Source organism: Cladophialophora bantiana (genome assembly GCF_000835475.1).
Source record: "Cladophialophora bantiana CBS 173.52 unplaced genomic scaffold supercont1.4, whole genome shotgun sequence".
Taxonomy (NCBI): domain Eukaryota; kingdom Fungi; phylum Ascomycota; class Eurotiomycetes; order Chaetothyriales; family Herpotrichiellaceae; genus Cladophialophora; species Cladophialophora bantiana.
Window position 1 is genome coordinate 1,589,923 of NW_015971578.1, and position 19,210 is coordinate 1,609,132.

At 52.2% G+C, this 19,210-nt stretch overlaps 6 protein-coding genes across 6 annotated transcripts; 3 read left to right on the forward strand and 3 right to left on the reverse strand.

Annotated features, from left to right (window-relative positions):
• Nucleotides 1–2,977: 2,977 nt before the first annotated feature.
• Nucleotides 2,978–4,119, reverse strand: Z519_03350 (uncharacterized protein; the record flags this gene model as incomplete). Its single annotated transcript, XM_016761100.1, has 2 exons — nt 2,978–3,271; nt 3,325–4,119. The coding sequence occupies 2 exons, from the start codon at nt 4,117–4,119 to the stop codon at nt 2,978–2,980; spliced, it is 1,089 nt and encodes a 362-aa protein (XP_016622950.1).
• Nucleotides 4,120–5,579: 1,460 nt separating this feature from the next.
• On the forward strand, nt 5,580–7,589 carry Z519_03351 (uncharacterized protein; the record flags this gene model as incomplete). Its single annotated transcript, XM_016761101.1, has 4 exons — nt 5,580–5,667; nt 5,813–6,001; nt 6,052–6,475; nt 6,548–7,589. The coding sequence occupies 4 exons, from the start codon at nt 5,580–5,582 to the stop codon at nt 7,587–7,589; spliced, it is 1,743 nt and encodes a 580-aa protein (XP_016622951.1).
• A 1,339-nt stretch (nt 7,590–8,928) lies between these two features.
• On the forward strand, nt 8,929–11,097 carry Z519_03352 (uncharacterized protein; the record flags this gene model as incomplete). The annotated part of the gene is made up of 2 exons (XM_016761102.1): nt 8,929–9,115; nt 9,176–11,097. 2 exons carry the CDS (start codon nt 8,929–8,931, stop codon nt 11,095–11,097), a joined length of 2,109 nt encoding a protein of 702 aa, XP_016622952.1.
• A 1,019-nt stretch (nt 11,098–12,116) lies between these two features.
• On the reverse strand, nt 12,117–14,174 carry Z519_03353 (uncharacterized protein; the record flags this gene model as incomplete). Its single annotated transcript, XM_016761103.1, has 1 exon — nt 12,117–14,174. The coding sequence occupies one exon, from the start codon at nt 14,172–14,174 to the stop codon at nt 12,117–12,119; it is 2,058 nt and encodes a 685-aa protein (XP_016622953.1).
• Nucleotides 14,175–14,607: 433 nt separating this feature from the next.
• Nucleotides 14,608–16,381, reverse strand: Z519_03354 (uncharacterized protein; the record flags this gene model as incomplete). The annotated part of the gene is made up of 4 exons (XM_016761104.1): nt 14,608–15,267; nt 15,319–15,717; nt 15,773–16,096; nt 16,145–16,381. 4 exons carry the CDS (start codon nt 16,379–16,381, stop codon nt 14,608–14,610), a joined length of 1,620 nt encoding a protein of 539 aa, XP_016622954.1.
• Nucleotides 16,382–16,852: 471 nt separating this feature from the next.
• On the forward strand, nt 16,853–18,875 carry Z519_03355 (uncharacterized protein; the record flags this gene model as incomplete). Its single annotated transcript, XM_016761105.1, has 4 exons — nt 16,853–17,257; nt 17,317–17,530; nt 17,583–18,249; nt 18,332–18,875. The coding sequence occupies 4 exons, from the start codon at nt 16,853–16,855 to the stop codon at nt 18,873–18,875; spliced, it is 1,830 nt and encodes a 609-aa protein (XP_016622955.1).
• Nucleotides 18,876–19,210: the final 335 nt, after the last annotated feature.

The window sequence follows — 19,210 nt, forward strand, 5'->3', positions numbered from 1 at the left end:
TCCTGCTAGCTGCTTTCCAGTCCCAGCGGCCCCAGTTTTCTAAAGATAGACCGCCAACCGCCCAACCGACGAGTTCTAGCCCTCTTTCTCTCACGCCTACCCAGTACCAGGCTGGCCTCTTTGCCTTTCGAGCTCAGCGACACGCCCTCTTCCGGCTTGCCCGGCTTGCCCATCCTAGGATATGGCCGTTTGCGGAGGCCTCCTCAATGTCACCAATCGGCCATTAGCCATTGGTAGTTGAGGCTTTCTAGATATCGCTTCTGCTCTGGCATTTCTGTCCATCGTTTCACGTTATGGCAACCTTTTTGACGACCGATGCGCGAAAAGGCCAAGGAGAAACGTCGAGACCACCAGAAGGGGTACGTTTTCCTCGCGTTGTTTGTCTGGATCTGCAACTGTTGATCCTCGGTGATTGTTCTGTACTTGGTAGTCCGTCGACTGCTCACCCACGGCTCGAGGGTTTTGCCACTCCTGGGCGAACACTGCCACAATCCACTGGCTGCAACATCCATCACTCCCGAACAATTTACCCTTGGGCCCTTGCTCTACTTGTTATTGCTCTCTTGACATCTATTCTGCCGGATCTTACCGGCTAATCGCTCTCAAGAGGGTCTTCCAGCTCATGCGAGACCAGCATCTGGCCCCTCCCAAAATTGAACCCGAGAATTTTAAGGACCAGCGCCTCGCTGTGCTGCATACGGGACCGTATATTGTGGTTGCACGGCCACGGTTCTCAGCTGGCGCACCCCTTGTTTCCGACCCTCGACTGCAGATTAAGCGAGGTTGGAAACTACTTCATGGACGTCCAACTCCGTGGCCGCCATGGCTAGCAAGCTCACAAGCCAGTGTTCACTATGATACTGACTTGAGTCTGGGGAACTTCGGCCGTTCATCGCCGGCGTCTTCTCCAAGCCAGCTCCAAGCCCATCGAATCCTCGTGCAGCAAGTCAGGGGGGGACGCGGCGCAGTCTAACCCCGGTACAAATGCACAAGATGCTCCCGTTACATGACTAACGAGTAGGTCACAGTATCGTTACTGGCAGTTCCATCAGAACTCATTTGAGGCCTGAAAACTCAGACCGTTTGTTCACTCGAGTTGGGTTAGGAGATCTCATGCTGCAACTGTAGGCTCCGCCAGCCTTAGTCGTACAAGTACCAAATTTCTGACATTTGCCCATCCTACTTCCGGTCCATGCCGGATCGAGACCCCACCAACGTCTCGCAAAAGCGACGAGAGAATGTTCCTGCTCCATCCTGGACGCCCAAAGAGGCACTACTCGTCACGTTGTCTTAGTGAGCGGCATCGAGATTGTCAACCGTGTCGTGGACCCATTTACAAGAAGGCCCGAAAAAGTTGACCAGTCTCTCTACGAAGCACTGGGTCTGTTTCGCCATTTACTTTCCCGCTGGGCTCCGCGGCTCTGTTTGCATCCTCATTAAACCGCTCCGCACAAGCTGGCTTGGGCTGACATTTACGTGACCCGTACGATTGTTGTCATGTCGACTTTTTAGCGCACGGCTGACCAACGGCAATCAAGCTCGATCCACCATATCCCGATGCGCGCGGTCATACGTGTAGAGGACGCGTCAATCAAAGCAGCAACTGTGAGAAAAATATTTGTGAGGCTGTGAATTTCCAGTTGGCGTTAAGCATCCTCAGGATTGCATACCGAGTACGAGTTATTACCTCGGGATCTCATATTTCTATTTTTGTCATGGCCTCCTGGCTGGTTCGCTTAATCAGGACCCTTCCCCCCTGGCCCCTGCAGATCCACCGTCGCAGAGTGAATTTTTTGTCCCCAGTACTTGTGATGGCCGAAGTGGCCGTGTCGATGCGAGCGAATTAAATGTCTTGCTTGTGGTCTATCATGATACAGCCTGGATGCATAACAAGCCAAAGCCAGGACCCGAGCCTTGTCAAGGCGCGGCTCGATGGCATGATATGTGCTACAGGACTGAAGATCACCACGTCCATACCGAATCCAACGCCTATCACCACACCGCGATGTTCGCCTCTTTGCATCACAAACATCCTGACTCTCTGGACCCCCAGGTCATGACTGAAGGGTTGGGAAGGATCTACTTGTTATGCAGCGATTAAGGCGCAGAGTCTGCCGATCAGATCGACCAGGAGGTTGAATGTCTCTCTGACATCGCGGAAACGATCTCCAGGTAACTCATCCGTTTCAAAGACGATTTTGAAAGATCATCCGGACCAAGTCAACCTCTGGCTTGAGTGCCAGTTGATGATCCATTCTTTGCAAAGGCGCTGCATGGCCATCGGGCATCTGCGTTGTCAAAGCTGTGCAGGTTCTATCTGTGCCATTTCAGGATTGTTAAAAACCAGGCACAGAATCTTGCTGGCTATCTCTAAACCACTCATTGCGCCAAGCGGTACCTCACCGCAGCACAGAGGTTTCCAACCGGGCCAAATGTCGAGTTCCGTGTCCCCAATGGGACGGTTGTGCCTTTTCTTGTGTTCCCTAGTTCGTCCTCTCTTGTGACCGCCTCTGCATCTGACGTGGAAAATCAGTGATTTGCAGGGAAAACGACGTCAAACCACTTGGCTGGATCGCCTGCACACTGGGCCTCATCTTTGGGTCAATCACGCAGGTCGCACGGGATCTGCAGGACATGCAAGTTGTCTAGGGCCCTCTGAACAAAAGACATTGTTGATCCTCGGTCCCCTCAGAACCAACCAACTCGATTCCCTTTCTTCGGGAGGATGAAGAATGTTTGGTTTCAACACGATTGCTTGCTCGCGCAAGGTTTGCTGCATGAAGTGTAAAAATAGCAATACTCAAGGTGCGGATAAACACGAGGCGATTCAACCAAATTGAGACGCCAATCCTGGACCGTTATTAAGCCCCAACGACAACAACGCGACCATCTAGGGGAAAATATCGATATCTGGCATCTATTTGTGGATTGAGCGCTGACTTTGGTCTCCGGATTCTGGATCGACTGCTAATAATATTCACAATTTGCTATCAGCGCCTTCCTTGGAGATCTCGACCACCAATTTGCCGAATTGGCTGCCCTTCTTCATTTCGTCAAACAAGCCATTGATGGCGTCCAGATCGAAGCCTTGGACGACCCGCGACACCACCGGCTTGACTTTTTTGGCTTTGATGAAGTTCACCATATCTTTGAATTCCTTCCGGGATCCCATAGTTGACCCTTTGACCTCGATATTCTTCAAGACCGCTTGCATCAGGAAGGGCATCTTCGGTCCTATCGTCATACCGTAGACGGCGATTATACCACCTGGCTATGGAGGGTGTTAGTATGTGAACTGGAAGAACAGAGGTCGATTGATCATACCTTGAGCAGTCGCGCACCGACGGAAACGACATCCCCACCAGCACCATCAACAATTGCGTCCAGCAGCTTGTTCTCAGCTGGCAACATCCCCTGTAGTTTCTTGTCCCAGCCTTCTTCTTTGTAGTTGACTCCGCCCTTCGCTCCCAGTGCGACTGCCTTTCTAATCTTTTCTTCGCTTCCGCTGGTAACCCAGACATTGGCGCCTGCTGCCCTAGCAAACTCCAGAGCAAACAGTGCCACCCCACCGCCAATACCTGTAACCAAGATGTTCTTGCCTGGTTTGAGATTTTTCTCGCCGCATTTGACCATCACCGCTCGCCACGCGGTAAGACCAGTGAGAATGAAGGCAGCCGCTTCGACCGAAGAGAGATGCTCGGGCGCTTCTTCGAGTTCTCCTTCGTCTATGCACATGTACTCTTGAAGGGTGCCATTTGCATTCGTCTTTGTCCCTCCAAGGATCTTGTAGCCGGCCCTGTCCTCAGGTCCATCCAGGCTGTCCTTCCAGCCAGTGCCGGGATTCACAACAACCTTCTTGCCTTTCCAGCTCGGATTGGCTTCGCTGCCAACAGCAACAACCGTCCCGCACCCATCTGCCAGGAGAGGAATGCCGAACGCGGTACCTGGATACAAGTGTTGGCGAATGAACAAGTCGCGGTGGTTCAAAGCCGCGGCATGGATCTTGATGAGGACCTCTTTCCCCTTTGGCGAGGGCTTTGGGACTTCATCTAGCGATAATGGATAATAGACCTGACCGGGCTTGCCGTCGACCTTTGATATCGAGATTGCTTTCGGCATTTTGTGAAGGACTGTGGCACAGGTTTCCAGGCACAGCTATATTTGGGTCTTCCAATGTCAAGCAACCACAAGGCCACTGAATTTTTTATTTTTTTTCCTTTAATTTTTATGATGGCTTTGTCGTGCCCCAAACTCGTTGCCCGGCTTAGAAATCCAGATTCGGCGATATCTCGCGAGTAGTGGAAGTCGGTGTTCTACTCGCGATACAAGACCAGCTTCAGCAACTATATGGTAAATGTTAAATTCCCAAACTGCGGAGCAGTTACCGACCTGCCTCGCTCAAGACTTGTAGATGATGGGGGGATGACGGGGGAATTCCCTAAGGCGTTGCTCATTAGACCGAGGTATGAAGTCATTATCGCCGTTACAAAGCCGTGGAGCCGATTCGGTACTTCTCACAGACCAATCAGAGAGAACCTTGATAAGGACAGTGTACTGGGTATTAGGTCGTCTGTGCGTGTTGAGGAAAATAGTTATTCCGTTCCGGGAAGAGGGTCAAGCACGTGGTTCCCCTGAGGATGGCGAAGGGAGCCTGTTCGGTGTTGGAGGGAACCCTACAAGAAGAGCCAGGACAACAAGCCTTGGTCCGTGCGAAAAAGGAGGAACAGGGCTTCCAGGCCCATTCCCTGTGCGAATATATACTATTTCAACCAGGCGAATCAGCTTTCTGTGTCAGCATCCTCATTTTTATACCTAATCCAAGTCCTACTGCCGGACGTCGCCTCGTCCCCTTCATATCCAGCTCCCCAAATTTGGAGTTGAGAAGCAGGCACGCCTGAGGAAGAATTGGCTCGCTGGATCCAGGATCATCATTGCTTTTCTCGTTGCTCTAGACTAGCCACGCCGAGGCTCCATCAACGAAGGATCGCACAAAGGCCTGACGCCAAAGAGTCCAGCCCATGATTGGCCCATCGCGCCCCGAGCAGCCTAGCGGAGGCACCCAGCCACCACGAAAGGGGCTTGAGATGGGTCCTACCGCCCTCACAAAAACTCTCGTTGCGCTCCCAGCCGTTAGTTGTTTGCTCAGTGGCCAGCACCGCACGGCACGTACAGGTGCCCTGGTTCGACAAGACCCGATCGAAGCCCTTGGCTCTGCAGAATGCGACGTGACTGCTATTCCCGCCCCGGAGGCGCCCTCTCGCCCCCATGAAACCTCGTATCTGATCAAAATTCAGAATGTTTCAGCTCTACCTAGACTGAGTCACGCAGCAGCGGTGCTTCCATATTTGCAACGGCGAGGTGTGATTCCTGTCGTCCCGTTGTCTTCCTAACTGCATATCCTGTTATTTTGCTGCTGGCACCCAAACGACGGCCTTGCGGCGCTTCGAAAAAGTTGAGAGGGGTACGGGCTCGTCTGCTGAAACTTCATTACTAACCCTTTCCTTCCCCTATTTTGGGATTTGTTCCTTGATGCGCTTTCCATCCAGCAGTGTTGTCCAATTTTCGATTACAAGGCAAACATGGGCTCTTTCGGTGAGGTCACGGAGTTCGGTCACGGCTTCAAGGCCCAGTTCTTGTTTGATCCCAAATACGTCAACTTGAATCACGGTATGCCCATCCACACCACTTCCCTGGTAGTCTCCAGAACGCCAAGTCTTCTTGCTTTATCAGCCTGTTTATCACCTTGGTTGTCTGCGCATCGCATAACCAACAATCTCCAATCGATGAAGATGTCCTAATTGAACATCCGTAGGTTCATTCGGTACCTACTCAATACCGGTCCGCAATGCTCGGCGAGGTTATCAGAAGTTGTCGGAGGCAGCCCCGGATAAATTCCTGCGGTACCAATATATTGACCTCCTGGACAAGTCGCGGGAGCGCATAGCAAAACTCCTCAATGTCCCCACCGACGAGTGTGTTTTTGTACAGAATGCTACATCCGGTGGGTTCATCACAGCATTTTCCTTGTCGCCGACAACTCTAATTCTGCAGGTGTCAATACCGTCCTGCGCAATCTACAGTACAAGGAAAAGGACTGTATTATCTATTTCGATACTATCTATGGAGCCATTGAGAAGACGCTGGCTTCCATTGTCGAGACAAATCCACAACTCCAACTTCGCAAGGTTGGACATGGACAAGACTTTGCCTACTCGCTTCCTTGCACGCATTCCGAGATCCTCAATGCGCTGTCACAGACGATATCACGAGTACTGTATGATGGGCTGACTCCCAAGGTTTGTATTTTTGAGACGATAGTGTCTTTGCCCGGGGTGCGGTTCCCATTCGAAAGGATCACCAGAATGTGCAAAGAATACGGCATTCTTAGTTTGATCGATGCGGCCCACGGCGTTGGTCAGATACCCCTGAATCTATCCCAGCTCGACGCCGATTTCTTTGTCAGCAACTGCCACAAGTAAGTGAAAACGGCATTTGAGACAATCTGCTCGCGATGCTAGGATTGTTTTTGTTGACTAACATGATACAGGTGGCTATATACCCCACGAGGCTGTGCCGTTTTTCACGTGCCTAAGCGTAATCAACACCTCATCCGGACGACTTTTCCAACCTCACATGGCTTCGTGCCGCTGGCGACATCGCCGATTCGGAACCCTCTTCCGCCGAGCAACAAGTCAGACTTTGTCAACCTGTTTCAGTTTGTCGCTACTGCGGACAACACCCCTTACTATTGTGTCCCAGCGGCCCTCAACTTCCGGCAAAATTTATGCGGGGGTGAGGAAGCCATCTACAACTACATCAGGGATATCGCTCAAAGGGGGGCTGACCTCCTAGCCATGCTACTCGGAACTGAAGTCATGGACGATTTGGACGCGGGATACGGATTGCGAACAATGGGAAGCTACGAAGCCAGCGATAAACGTGACGGAGGGCGTATAGGTTGGGCTGGCGGCCTCAGGGACTGTGCCATGGCCAACGTGCTCTTGCCAATCACGATCATTGGCGCCTATTCTCGGGGAAGTATTAGCATGGGCCCTGGTGGAGCCGGAAGTGCAGGTGGGCTCTCTCCCGCGTTGCGACAGTCGTCGTACGGGTTCCCCAGTGCAACTGGTGTTTCGCAGCTTCGATCATCTTCGGCCAGCTCAGGGGGACACCTGGGCGAGCCCAGACGTTCCAACTCCCCTCTCAATTCGCCGAGCCTGCATTCGGCAGGTCCCATCATCATCCAGGAAGCAGACGTAGCCACCCACATCGCCTGGATGGAAAAGACCTTGGTGGACGAGTACAACACGTTCGTCGCCATCTACGAGTACGACGGGAAACTGTGGACTCGGATCTGCGGCCAAATCTACCTGGAGCTCAAGGACTTTGAGTGGCTTGGAGGTGTGCTCAAGACGCTGTGCGAACGAATTCGAAGCGGAGAGTCTTTGCGGGGAAGAGCGAGGACACCAGGGATTGAAAAGGCGGAGCTTGAGGCTTTGAGCTTGAAGTCGCCATTTCCATCCCGACAAAACACCAGTGAGGTGCTCAAGAAGGTCGACGTGACCCAGGGCGGCTGGATTGATGCATGAGGGATGAGTTGTCCCAATTTTTGTGGTGTCGTATGTTGTCGGCTGCGATGGGATGTGGTCCTTCACCGTCTTTTATCTCCTCTGGCCCTTTTAATGTGTTTCCCCGTTCGAGATACAAATGTACCGGCTGGAGTTCCGGGGTGATGTGCCGAGGAGGTAGTCTCAACCGTCAGGGGGCAGGGGTCACAGATGCGGAATAGTTGCGGAGAAGGGTCAACGGATGATTGACGTCTTGAGGTTGTACGTGTTTGTCATGAGAAATGCCCAGTCAGCACCGTTTTTCAAATGAATACTACGCGTTCTGTGTGTTGTATGGCGTCAAAGGGTGAGGCGATTCCACCATTTCGAAGTATGTCGCCGTCACCGCCTACGTAACAGAATAATTTCGGTACCGGAGGCACAACGCGGCGGAGCCCCAACAAGCCACTATGAAAACTTTGAAGCGGCACGTGAATGGCCGCCGACTAGACGCCAAGATACTAGCGTGCACTATTACCCCAGATTTAGCTGTGCCGACTCCGCCGGGGCCCGCCACTGGTCCGCCCCTTGGCCCCTTGCCCGCCCTGCGGCCATTTCTTAAAGCGAAAAAGTTTTCCTCCTACGTAATGTTAACCTCTGGTTGACAACACGATATTCATTCCCTCTGCCATCTGGCATTGCTAGCCAATATTTTCCCCCTCGTGGCGTCAATCCCGTCATGTCCGGATCTCCTTGCGAGCCAGGAGCTGAGGGCGAATACAGCTTTTGCCCCTACCTACGACGTAGGTCGACCATCTACTTGTCAGCATTTCCTTTAACGCCACGTATTTTGAACTCCAGCCACCTGACCACCAGAGCCGAGAGAGGCCCTTTGCCGCCTGGGAATCTCAAGGTCTCATGTCTGGCCATCCGCGAATATCCCTCCCAAGCGCCCATGCTTTTGGAAGTCTGGCCGCTGTCCTCATTCCACACCGGGCCAAACAAAATAATGGTCCACTAATCCGGGGCAGAGTGATTCATAGCCTGCCGTTAACTGCTTAGTCGACAGTCGAGGCTTTGCAAAACGGTGGTACGTATTACTCACAGTTATGCTCCGTCCGCTCATGTCACTCGTCCATCGGGAACTGAAAAGCAGTGACACAGACCATTCCTGTCCTCTCCTCTTTTCCCATGTTTCTATTACCCCCATTTTTCATAATATTTTCCTAACTTGTGCTATTGACACGTTCTCGTTGTCCCTGCATCTTTTTCTGTTGGTTGCTGGTGGAGTTCGCTTGGATGTGTTATCATTCTTTGGCCATCTGGTGAAATCTAGAGCATTCATAAGACAGGAGCACGGGTGAAAAAAAATAAGGCCATCATGTTACCCTCCGACTTTCCAGACCGTGGCACCTGCTCACACCACAAAATTGCCTCCACTTGCCTACAACACGAAGGACCAGAGGAATTATTGTTGTTCAAAGCTCATTATCACCATCTTATCGAACCTCCCGAAGAAATGACGACTTCGAGAAAATTCTCATACGCATCAGTCAAGGAAGAAACAGGTAATGTCATGATCAACCACCCTGCATACGTATTTCGACGCTGACCACCATTGACCAAAGATGATGGCCTCCCCCAGTCATTTGGGTCGTCCCTGTCATCCCAGGATCTAGAAGAAGTTGAGTGGATCGCGTGGCCATGCAGTCGGTGGTGTAAGACCAAGGGCTTGTGCTCGTTTCATTTCAATGGTTCCCACGAGGATCATGTCCGAACGAGGCTGGAGGGCTATGCTCGCAGCAACCCCAGGAAGCTGGAAAAGATTCTCGACGAACTGGAGAAGCGGAGAGCGGCGCAGAAGTTGTTCAACCTCCCCTTCGCCAAAGAGATTACTCGAGTCCACCCACGCCCAGCCGATTTCAGTCTCGACGTCTGGCGGGAGAAAGTCCGAGATTCGATCCGCCTAAGCGAAGAGTTCGATCGCACGACAACAGACACGGCAATTGTCGACGACTCGGACGAGACTCTGTCGCAGGTTTCGAGCATTACTCCGCACCAACGCTTTTCGTTTCTGGAGGCTATGCCGGAGGAAATTCTGGAACTAATCCTCTCTTATGTGACGGTCGATCACACAGCGGACCCCTATGCACGCCCTCATGTTGACCTGGCGACTTGTTCACTCGTGTCCAGAACTATCCAGGCAGCTGCCGTAAGGGTGTTATACCGACACGTCTCGATTCCGCAATCGAGGGCCTTCGCCAAATTGATGCGAACCCTCAAAACCACTCCTCAGCTCGGAGAATTAGTGCAGTGGTTGGACTTCTCTCATTATTCCAACATGGGCTTTGGCAGCGCTCGCAGCACTCGCAATCAGACCCCTTTCTTGAAACCCGAGACCCTCAACGCATGTCTGGATCTCATGCCGAACTTGCAGGCCTTCTTGGTCCACGAGCACGTGGATGAAGAACTTGACGTCAATATCATCTCCAAGTTGTTCAACATGCCTCTTATGCAAGCGCTGGATTTTTGTGCCTGCTCTTCTCGCCCTTTTGCGGAGGCCTTCACCACGGTCACGACTCAACTTTCCACTCCACTCACAAGCCTGAAACGCCTCTCACTGCATGAATGCACCACACTCCAGGAACCTGTTTTTGAAGTGCTACTCCCGCTTCTTCCGAACCTGACGCACCTGGACGTCGCACATACCCTCGTCAACGACAAAGCTCTCTTGTCAATCCCTTCAACCGCCACAATCACACACCTAAATATCGAACGCTGCACGCGTCTGACGGGGGCGGGTGTCATCAAATTTCTCACCACCCATCCTGCTGTCAGGGAGAATGTTATCTACTTGAACCTCGCCGCCGACGCTTCACGGCATAGATTGCTCGCTGAAGACGACGTCACCAGACTGCTGGGCGCCTTGCCTTCGAGTCTCAGGTCCCTCAATCTAGGCGGCGCAAAGGTCAATCCCTCCCATATCCCCGCGCTCAGAACTCTGGCCACCCATCTCGAAGAACTCGGCCTACGTGGCGCGAATCTCAGTCTCAGCACCGACATCATGCGCCTCTTTAGATCTCCGTCATCCGCGCCCTCCGAAGACGAGGATCACGCCATGGACACGGACGCTGTCGCCGCCCCAGAGGATGACTCATCGCCCACGTCGACGCAATCTCACCACAGCACACTGCGCTATCTCGACATTACATCCGTCCGCTCCGTGACACAGCTCTCACTCTCGTACTCTCCCTCCTCTCTCATGGACAAAGACACCCTACCACTCGAAGTCATCGAACTCGGCGGCGACGTGCTGCAGGAAATCAAGCGACGCACCGCACACGTGAGGGACCGCGGGAAGCTGGAGTGGGTTGTCAAAGAGCTCGGCCGACGGGGATGGTACGTGCGGCAGCCGCTACCCGGCGCGAGTGTCGACAACGGAGCCAGAGCGTGGAAGATGGGCGCACGCTGGTGGGGGATGAGGAAGATCCCAATGGTGGAGCAAGACGTAGGTGGGATGTATGGGTATTTTATGTTCAAGAGGTCGTGAAGGGGGGTTCCGGCCGTCTCTGCCTTTTTGAGTCTTCGGTATCTCCCTTTTTTAGGGGGGGCTTTTATGGCGCTTTTATTTTTGTTTTTGTTTTTTTTTGTTTTTGATTTTTTTTTTTTTTTTTGATAGCGTTTGTTTATTTGTCTTGATCGGCATGCATGGGTCATGGTCATGGTCGTGGTCATGGGCTTCATCATGGTAATGGCAAGCGTCGCACACTTGGGATCCGTGCGATATGACATGATACATGATACATGGTACATGGTACGCGAAACACGAAAACAGGCAACGTTGAATAGGTATGAGCGATGGAGTCAGGTTATCATATGTCATACACCCAGGATGCGGCGGTCACGGTCACGGTCACGGTCACAGTCATGTTTGGTTTCTACTCTATGCTCACTGATAGTCATTACGGGCATACGTCGTCATACTCATAGTTGCACTCATGGTTACGCTCACGGTCACGAATGAATATACTGGAAGTCTTTTTGGATGGAAGGGGGGAGAGGTCATAGTGTATCATTACATTTATTACTGTCGGCACGGAGCCCAATATCAAAATATTACAGAGTACATGACAACTATTTCATATACCGTAGTGCTGCAAAGGTTTGATTCCTGGGGTCAGACCCGGAACAATTCAAGGTGGATCGAGTTTCAAGTTGGAAAATCGTCTCCGTCTCGCGGCTTCAATTGTCAACGTTGCTGCTGCTGCCCTTCTTTGTGTGGGAGAAAGCATGCCCATTGCCCAACCTCTTCATTTTGCAAGAATCCCTCGGGCCTCTGGGTATATGTAGATAGGCTACCTCGCGCCCGGGTAGATAGATAATCCACAAGTTTAATGATCTCATGCACTGACACTTTTGAGCTCTCAAGCCCGCTGTGTTTGCCCCCCCGTCGCAGTATACTTGGAGGGGGACACCGCCTCAAATCGTCACCGAAGCGTTCAAGTTGTCGCTGTTTAATGATAATTCGTGTCGGATTGTGACAACAGCAATAAATTTCTGTCTTTCATCCTACTCTATTCGCACCGTCACGGTCTCCCATTTGGATAAAAAATCGTCGATTCTCAGCCGCTCTAGGTATGTAAGTGTTAGAATTGACGACAAGCGGATGGTTCCGATGCGTTCAACGGGCCGGTCATCGCCATTTAACGCCGCCACAACCAGCAAGGGAGCGGAACGGTCCAGATCATGTCCCCTAGATCGGTCCACGAAATCTAAGGCAAGGACTGTGCCGCGGGTTTCGAGGCATCGTAGCTCGTCTGCACGCAACTCAGTGTCGATGGGGACGGATCTCTCCGTCGACCCGCAAACGAAGGTTGCCTTCACACATTGAGGAGATGTTGGGTTGAATACTAGGTTGCGAAGTCGACAACCTCGACTCTTGACAAACAGAAGCCGCGGCATCTCGTCGATTGTAGCCTCCGCAAATCTAGAAAGGTCGCTCAAGCTCACCGATTCTCCTGTGTGGCCTGTCTGTAGCAGCACCTCCACGTCGTTCGACCAAGAACCCTTCGGGGCGTGTTGTTCTGGGGAAATTGGGACGACCTTCCCACCGGTCCACCCTATCCAGGACCAACTCGGAAAGCAACGTTGTCGATTGTCAGTACGGCGTCTTGTCCAGAGAAGTGAAAGAGCAAACAGTGCATCGGGAGAAGGCCTGTCGTCTCTCCATCTTCTGCCTCGGGGAATAGGCATGCCATATATTTGCCGTAGACTGGACGCCTTTTCGAACATTGACGGTTCTTCGAGAAGGCCAAGGACAGCATTCAACCTGTCAGACTCATAGGTTAGACTTCTTCGTGAGACCTGAGAAATGTGCTCCCAGGCCGTGTCAAACTCGTCCAGCTCATGTCTGCCAGTGCCAAAGCGAGGGACCGTCGGCTCTGCAAAGAGCTCCTTAAGCGAGCCATCAGCGGCGACGGTCTCGCACGTCGACGAAGCGCTGCACTCGAAGTATAGTTGTTGATCCGTAAAGTACACTCGCCGTCGTGACGAGACTTCTTCTTGGTACGTCCACGCTCTAGTGATGTACTTCGATCGACGCCTCGCCGACTCTAGTGTGCCCATAGTAGAAATTAGCCGACAACTCCCGATTTCAAGACACGGCTGTTCGACACGACGGACGGTGCTGATGCCAGGCAGGCCATCGGCCGCACCACCCCCGTGCAGAGCAATGATGGTCAACTGAGCGGCCCTGTAGAGCGATGCCATATTCTTCAGTTCGTTGTGAAACTCAAGCTTGTCATTGCGCGGAATGCAGAGCCGGTCAACCCAGAGATACCGAAAACCGAGAGCCTTGGTGACAGTAATAGCATCCTCGACGACTTGTGGCAACGCAGTCAGATCGTCGTTGCTCTCCTGAATCCCGCTGGGACAGGAAGCCGTCAAAACGGGTCCCCAGACGTAGCTCAGGGCGGTATAATCGACACTGCGATAATTGCGGACAAGTCTCCTGTGGTGACAGTCGAATAGCCACTGCGGATGTGTTCCTGCAGTGGCGCTGGGCTTCGAGCACTGGGGGTGTAGTCTCCTGCATGTCGCTATCCAACTGCTCACGACCTCAAAATCGACCGAGTTGACATGAATCCGGTGCCCCTGCAAACGGATAGAGCCAGCAGTACTTCGGTCCATGGGCAGTATAAGACCGGCATCTCGCAAGTGACAGGTGGAATCGCAGATGGGTGGACGCTTTTCGAGACTTCCCCCGTCCCCGTTGAGAAATCTCGCCAACGGCAGTTCTCGATCTGTCCCAACAACCCCAAAGACTACATCGGGATGCGGACAGTCGAGCATCGAAGGACCACCGCGGGTACACAGACGATATGCCATCAAAAAGGTCAGAATGGGCGTCGGCCATTGAGGGCTATTGTGCGCGATTTGGCGCAGGAATCTGCACAGCGGACACGAGGGTTGATAATAGCCCTTCTCCAGCCTGATCACGGTGACAGGCGTGTTGTGTCCTTTGGAAAGGGAAAACGTCCTCTCCAAGTTCAATGAAGCGCATTTCCTGCACAGGTCCTTGGACTCTCCAGAATCTCCGCACGTTTGGTCCCAGAAGGATTGAGCCATGTCGCGACGTCTATATGATTGCCCTTGCCCTGGGATAGAAATCATCTGGCAAGGACGACCATCCATGACATATAATACTTTCTGTGGTGCGATTGGTGGAGGAGGGCACCGAGGCAGGAAGGCAACAAGGCAACTAGGTACCAAATATGCGAACGCCGGTGCCTAACGCAGATTGGAAACAGCGCCGTCTGACTTCTCCTCTTGAAAGGTCCAAGGATTCCTTTGGGCCTTTGGACCATTGGATAGATCCGGAAATATATCAATTGCAACCGTGGGACCCGGCGAGACTGAGTCTGAGGTGCTACAGTGACTCTTTTTTTCTGTCAATAGGAACGGAGCCTGCCCTTCGATTCATAACAACCGTTTTTCACAGGCCAAGGAGGCGCAACTGCAACCGAGGCTGCATCTGGCTTCGCTGCTCCTATAACATCCCTCAAGCCTTCCTGTCGTCGACAACTTCAACCATGGTTACATCTGGCTTCTCTGCTCCCATGACTTTCACCAAGCCTCTTCTCTTGGCCTCTTCACCCTCGACGCAGACATAGGTCGGGAAATCCTTGGTCGGGACTCTATTCCTGAACATTTCATCGATCTCTTCCAGTGTCCTGCCTCTTACTTCTGGCAGCATGAAATAGATGAATGCGCAGACAATGATGCCACTCCCAAACCAGATGTATCCGTATTTGGGGCCCCAGTTCAAGGCCGTCGGATTGATGAAGTAAGGCGTCGTGAAAGCACACAGCCACGCAAAAGCAAAGCTGGTCGCTGCGGCAAGGCCCATGGTATATGCACGCAGGTTCTGTGCGGGGAGTTCCCCGGCGACAAGGTAGACGTATGGCTCGAGGCCAAAGTTGAAGGCCCAGACATAGATGCTGACAAGAACCACGAGTCCTGCGCCCGCACCTGATTTAGACACTGCCGGGGAAGAGTATATGGCTGCCATGACGAGCATGCAAATTGTGCAAAGAATGCATCCCGCAAGGATGATCCGGCGTCTTCCAACCCGGGTGACAACGAACCATGTTGCGAAGAGTCCAGTAAGACCAACGCAGTTCGTGACGATGATCATTTTAAAAGGATCACCAACATCCGCCTGACCATTCAGTTAGCCGCGTCAAAGAAGTCTTGATGCTTGTCATCTCACCATCTTAATGAAATAAGTGCCAAAGGCCAGAATAAACATGGCGCCAACACCGGCGTTGGCGGTTCCAACACCGACGCAAATAATCGTCCTTCGTAGATTGTGTCCACGGAAGAGCTCGAAAATGAGGCGCCAGTCTTTCTGGGACTCGGCCTCTCGATCTGCAATCTCCTTCATCGCTTCGAATTCCTGGTTCAAGGCCAACTCGTCGTAGGCGCCCTTGCGGAAGAAGCGTAAGCTGCGCAGTGCTTCTTCTGGGCGGTGATGGTGAAGAAGCCAACGGGGGGACTCCGGAAGCAAGGGTAGAGTGAAAATAAGGATGACTAGAGGAACAAAGCAAATATAGAGCGGAATTTGATAGGCCTTCCGACTCATCAAGTCGGCGGTCGCGTTGTTGATAACCTGATCGAGTCGGTTTAGCAGATCTCGAAAAGATTCATGGCTGGAAAATACGAACCATTCCAATAGTAGTTCCGATAACAATCCAGCTCGTCACAACACCAAAGCAGACACCGCGGAGGTGGGGAGGGGCGGATTCTTGCAAATAGACCATGGAAAAGTTGAGCAAGAAGCCATTGGCGACACCTGTCAAAAATCGGATGAAGTAGAGCGCACCCATCGAGGTTGTGAGAGCCTGGACCACGATGCACACTATCATGAGCAGGCAACCCATTATTAGGGAGTAACGACGGCAGAGGTGGGCGCCAATAGGGCCGGTCAGTATGGACCCGACAAAGCTGCCCAGGATCATGAACGAAGAGATGATTTGCTGAGGGCCGGTCTGGAATACTCGTCAGTGAGGAAATGCATTAAAACGGGAGGTTCATACATGAATGTGCCATGCCCCTGAGGCGGTCTGGTACCCAAAGACCTGGAGGAATCCTGGCATTGCCTGGAAGCCGGCAATGGCCCCTTTGTCGAATCCATATTCAAAGAGTGAGATGCCCATGTACAACGTCACGGCCAAAATACGCCAGTTGGCCAGGAGGCCGGTGTTGCGGACGCCCTCTCTTACCGCTCCGTCCTCAAGGCTGGTTCGGACATTGGTGACTGATGCTGGAGGCATGGCGGGAAGATGATGCCGGATGGAGCTCGACTTGCCTCAGAGGATTTGTGGTGTGATTTGGTCTGCTTTGTGTAAGAACCAGGGAGCTGTCCATCTTTATGTAGTGTGACTGCTGAATCTGGGGAAGAGGAACTAGTCCCCACGGGGCGATTCCTGCAACAAACGTGGAGATAGAAGCCAAATTCTCACTGCACTGCTGGACTGGGATTCATGATCCCGAAGGCGCACCCCATGGCCGAGATACCCGGCGAATCTAATTGGATCTCGGAAACATTGAAGCGATGGTCCAAGAAGCAAACCAAGCCATCGGAAGCGAGTTCAACATCCCTTTCCGACAGACCGAGATTTGATAGGACGTGGCAGTATATTCCTCTGTTTGTATGCATATCATCCAGCGTTGATAAACAAGCGGTTGAAGAATGAAAGCTCTGCAGACTCACCGAGGTTTTGTTGGACTATTACTAGTTCACGATGGCGGCCCAACAACCGTTCGCACTGGCCTTGGAGCAAAGGCAGAATGACATGGCTAATGCCGTTCTTGACACTTGGAAAAGGACCGCCGAACGAACGCCAACTATTGAGATCCTACCCCCCTCCCTCGACTTCACCACATGGATGTCCGTACTCGCAGAGTTCAGAACCATCCTTGGGAACGATGGCGTATTAGTGGGCCATGAGCAACGCATCCGCTACGTTGATCCATATGCAGAAGAGCATGATGAGCAGGAGAGGCGAGGGAGCGCGGCCACTCTTCTTCCTGTGACGGTTGAAGAAATCCAGGCTATCCTGAGAATCTGCAACAAGCACCAAATTCCACTGTGGACAGTCTCTAGAGGAAAGAATTTGGGTTACGGCGGCCCTGCAGCCAGAGTCAGAGTAAGCCGCATATCTGTCAGGGGACTCAGGTGTCGTCGGTCTGATGGATCAATATGCAGGGTTCGATGATACTTGACCTCCAGCGAATGCGGAAAATCATCGAGATTAATGACAAGTACTCGTATTACACGGTTGAGCCCGGAGTAACTTTTTTCGATATCTACAGAGCCATCCAAGATCAGAAGAAAACTATTTGGTGTTCTGTCCCTGCCCTGGGCTGGGGTTCTATTGTCGGCAACGCCTTGGATAGAGGATGGGGATATACGCCGGCCGGTAATGCAGGAACCCAGAGGATGACATTGGGTTTGTTGCTTATAAGCACCAGGTGACCATTCGAATCAGATCTGCGGAATCGAGGTTCTTCTCGCAGATGGAACGCTTGTCCGAACAGGCGCGGGCGCGCTGAATGAATCACCCTGCTGGCCTCTTTTTCGAGGCGGTTACGGACCCACGTACGAATCAATGTTCAGCCAAAGCAACTTTGGTATAGTCACGAAGCTTAGCCTCTGGGCCTCGCCCAGCCCTCAGGGCTTCATGGCATGTCGGGTAGACATTGCGGATGAAGAAGGGCTGGCGCCTATGATCGACGCTTTCCGCGGCCTGTTACTTCGCGATGCGATTCAGAATCACCCTCTGATAGGGAATATCCCAAGAGAAATTGTCAAACGTGGAGGCCGCGAAAAATTTTACCAAGGTAACGATGCAATTCCGGATGCGAGGCTGAAGGAGATACAGCACGAGTTGGGAATCGGATATTGGTCTGCAAGGTTTGCACTTTATGGACCGAAAGAGATCATTGAACCAAACTACAAAAGATGTCAAGAGGTCTTTGACAACCTTCCTGGCGCAAAACTCACCGGCAGGGCATTCTATCCTTCGGAAGGGAGAACCTTCTTAAGCCCGGAGGATCTTCCACACGAAGAGCGGACAGTTGAGACTGGAACCCCCAGTATGATGGCCTTGAAAGCTGTCGAATATCGTGGCAACGATGGGTATGCAATCCACTATTCCCGGCTAACACCTCCCTAACCCTCATCCGCCTCCAATTATTGGAGACCTACTAACTTCCACCAGCGGACATATCTCTTTCTCCCCCGTCTTGCCTCCCGACGGCAAGACAGCCCTTTCCTTCTACTATGCCGCCAAGTCCCTTTGTGCCAAATACGGCTTTGACTACTTCGGAGGTCTACACCTATACGCTCGTCATCTGACGATGATTGACATGATCTACTTCGACAGACAGTCGCACGCCGAGCGGCAGAATGCACAGCAGCTGTTTGTTGAATTAGTTTACCTCGCTCGGCAGCAGGGGTTCAGTGAATATAGGGCTCATATCGACTACATGGATCTCGTTGCCGAACAGTACGACTTCAACGGCGGCAGCCTGATGAAGTTGAATGAGCGAATTAAAGATGCTTTGGATCCCAATGGAATTTTGAGCCCTGGGAAGCAAGGGATTTGGCCTCAGACTTATAGAGGAAAGAAGGATCTGGAGATGGTTAATGGTGGTATGGTCACAAATGGCTTGAAGAATGGTGGAGATGTTGTCGTTGCTATGAAGGACCTGACAATTGGAAAACCGATTGATGGATGGAATCAACCCGTCCTCATGTTTTAGACTGTTAGTCGACATAGAGCTATCCTACGCTATCATTGAAGAATATGGTCTTGAACACTCGCCCTTTGCAATAACCGTGGTACCTCCAACTGATGTTCACCAGAAGAGTCCATCTGAAATGCTTCTAGCGCTTTTTGAACCGATAGCTCGAGGGGTTCCCCATGCTATCGCTTCCCAACAGAGTTGAGGGATATGAACGTTTGAAGAATAGTAGACCACCATCTTTTCCCATTCAACGGACTGGCCAGGCGTCTTACCGACTCTCACCCGGGGCTCGATCCTCCCCTTGCATTTGAAGGACGACCATCGAACTAACCCAGGTGGGATATGCCTCT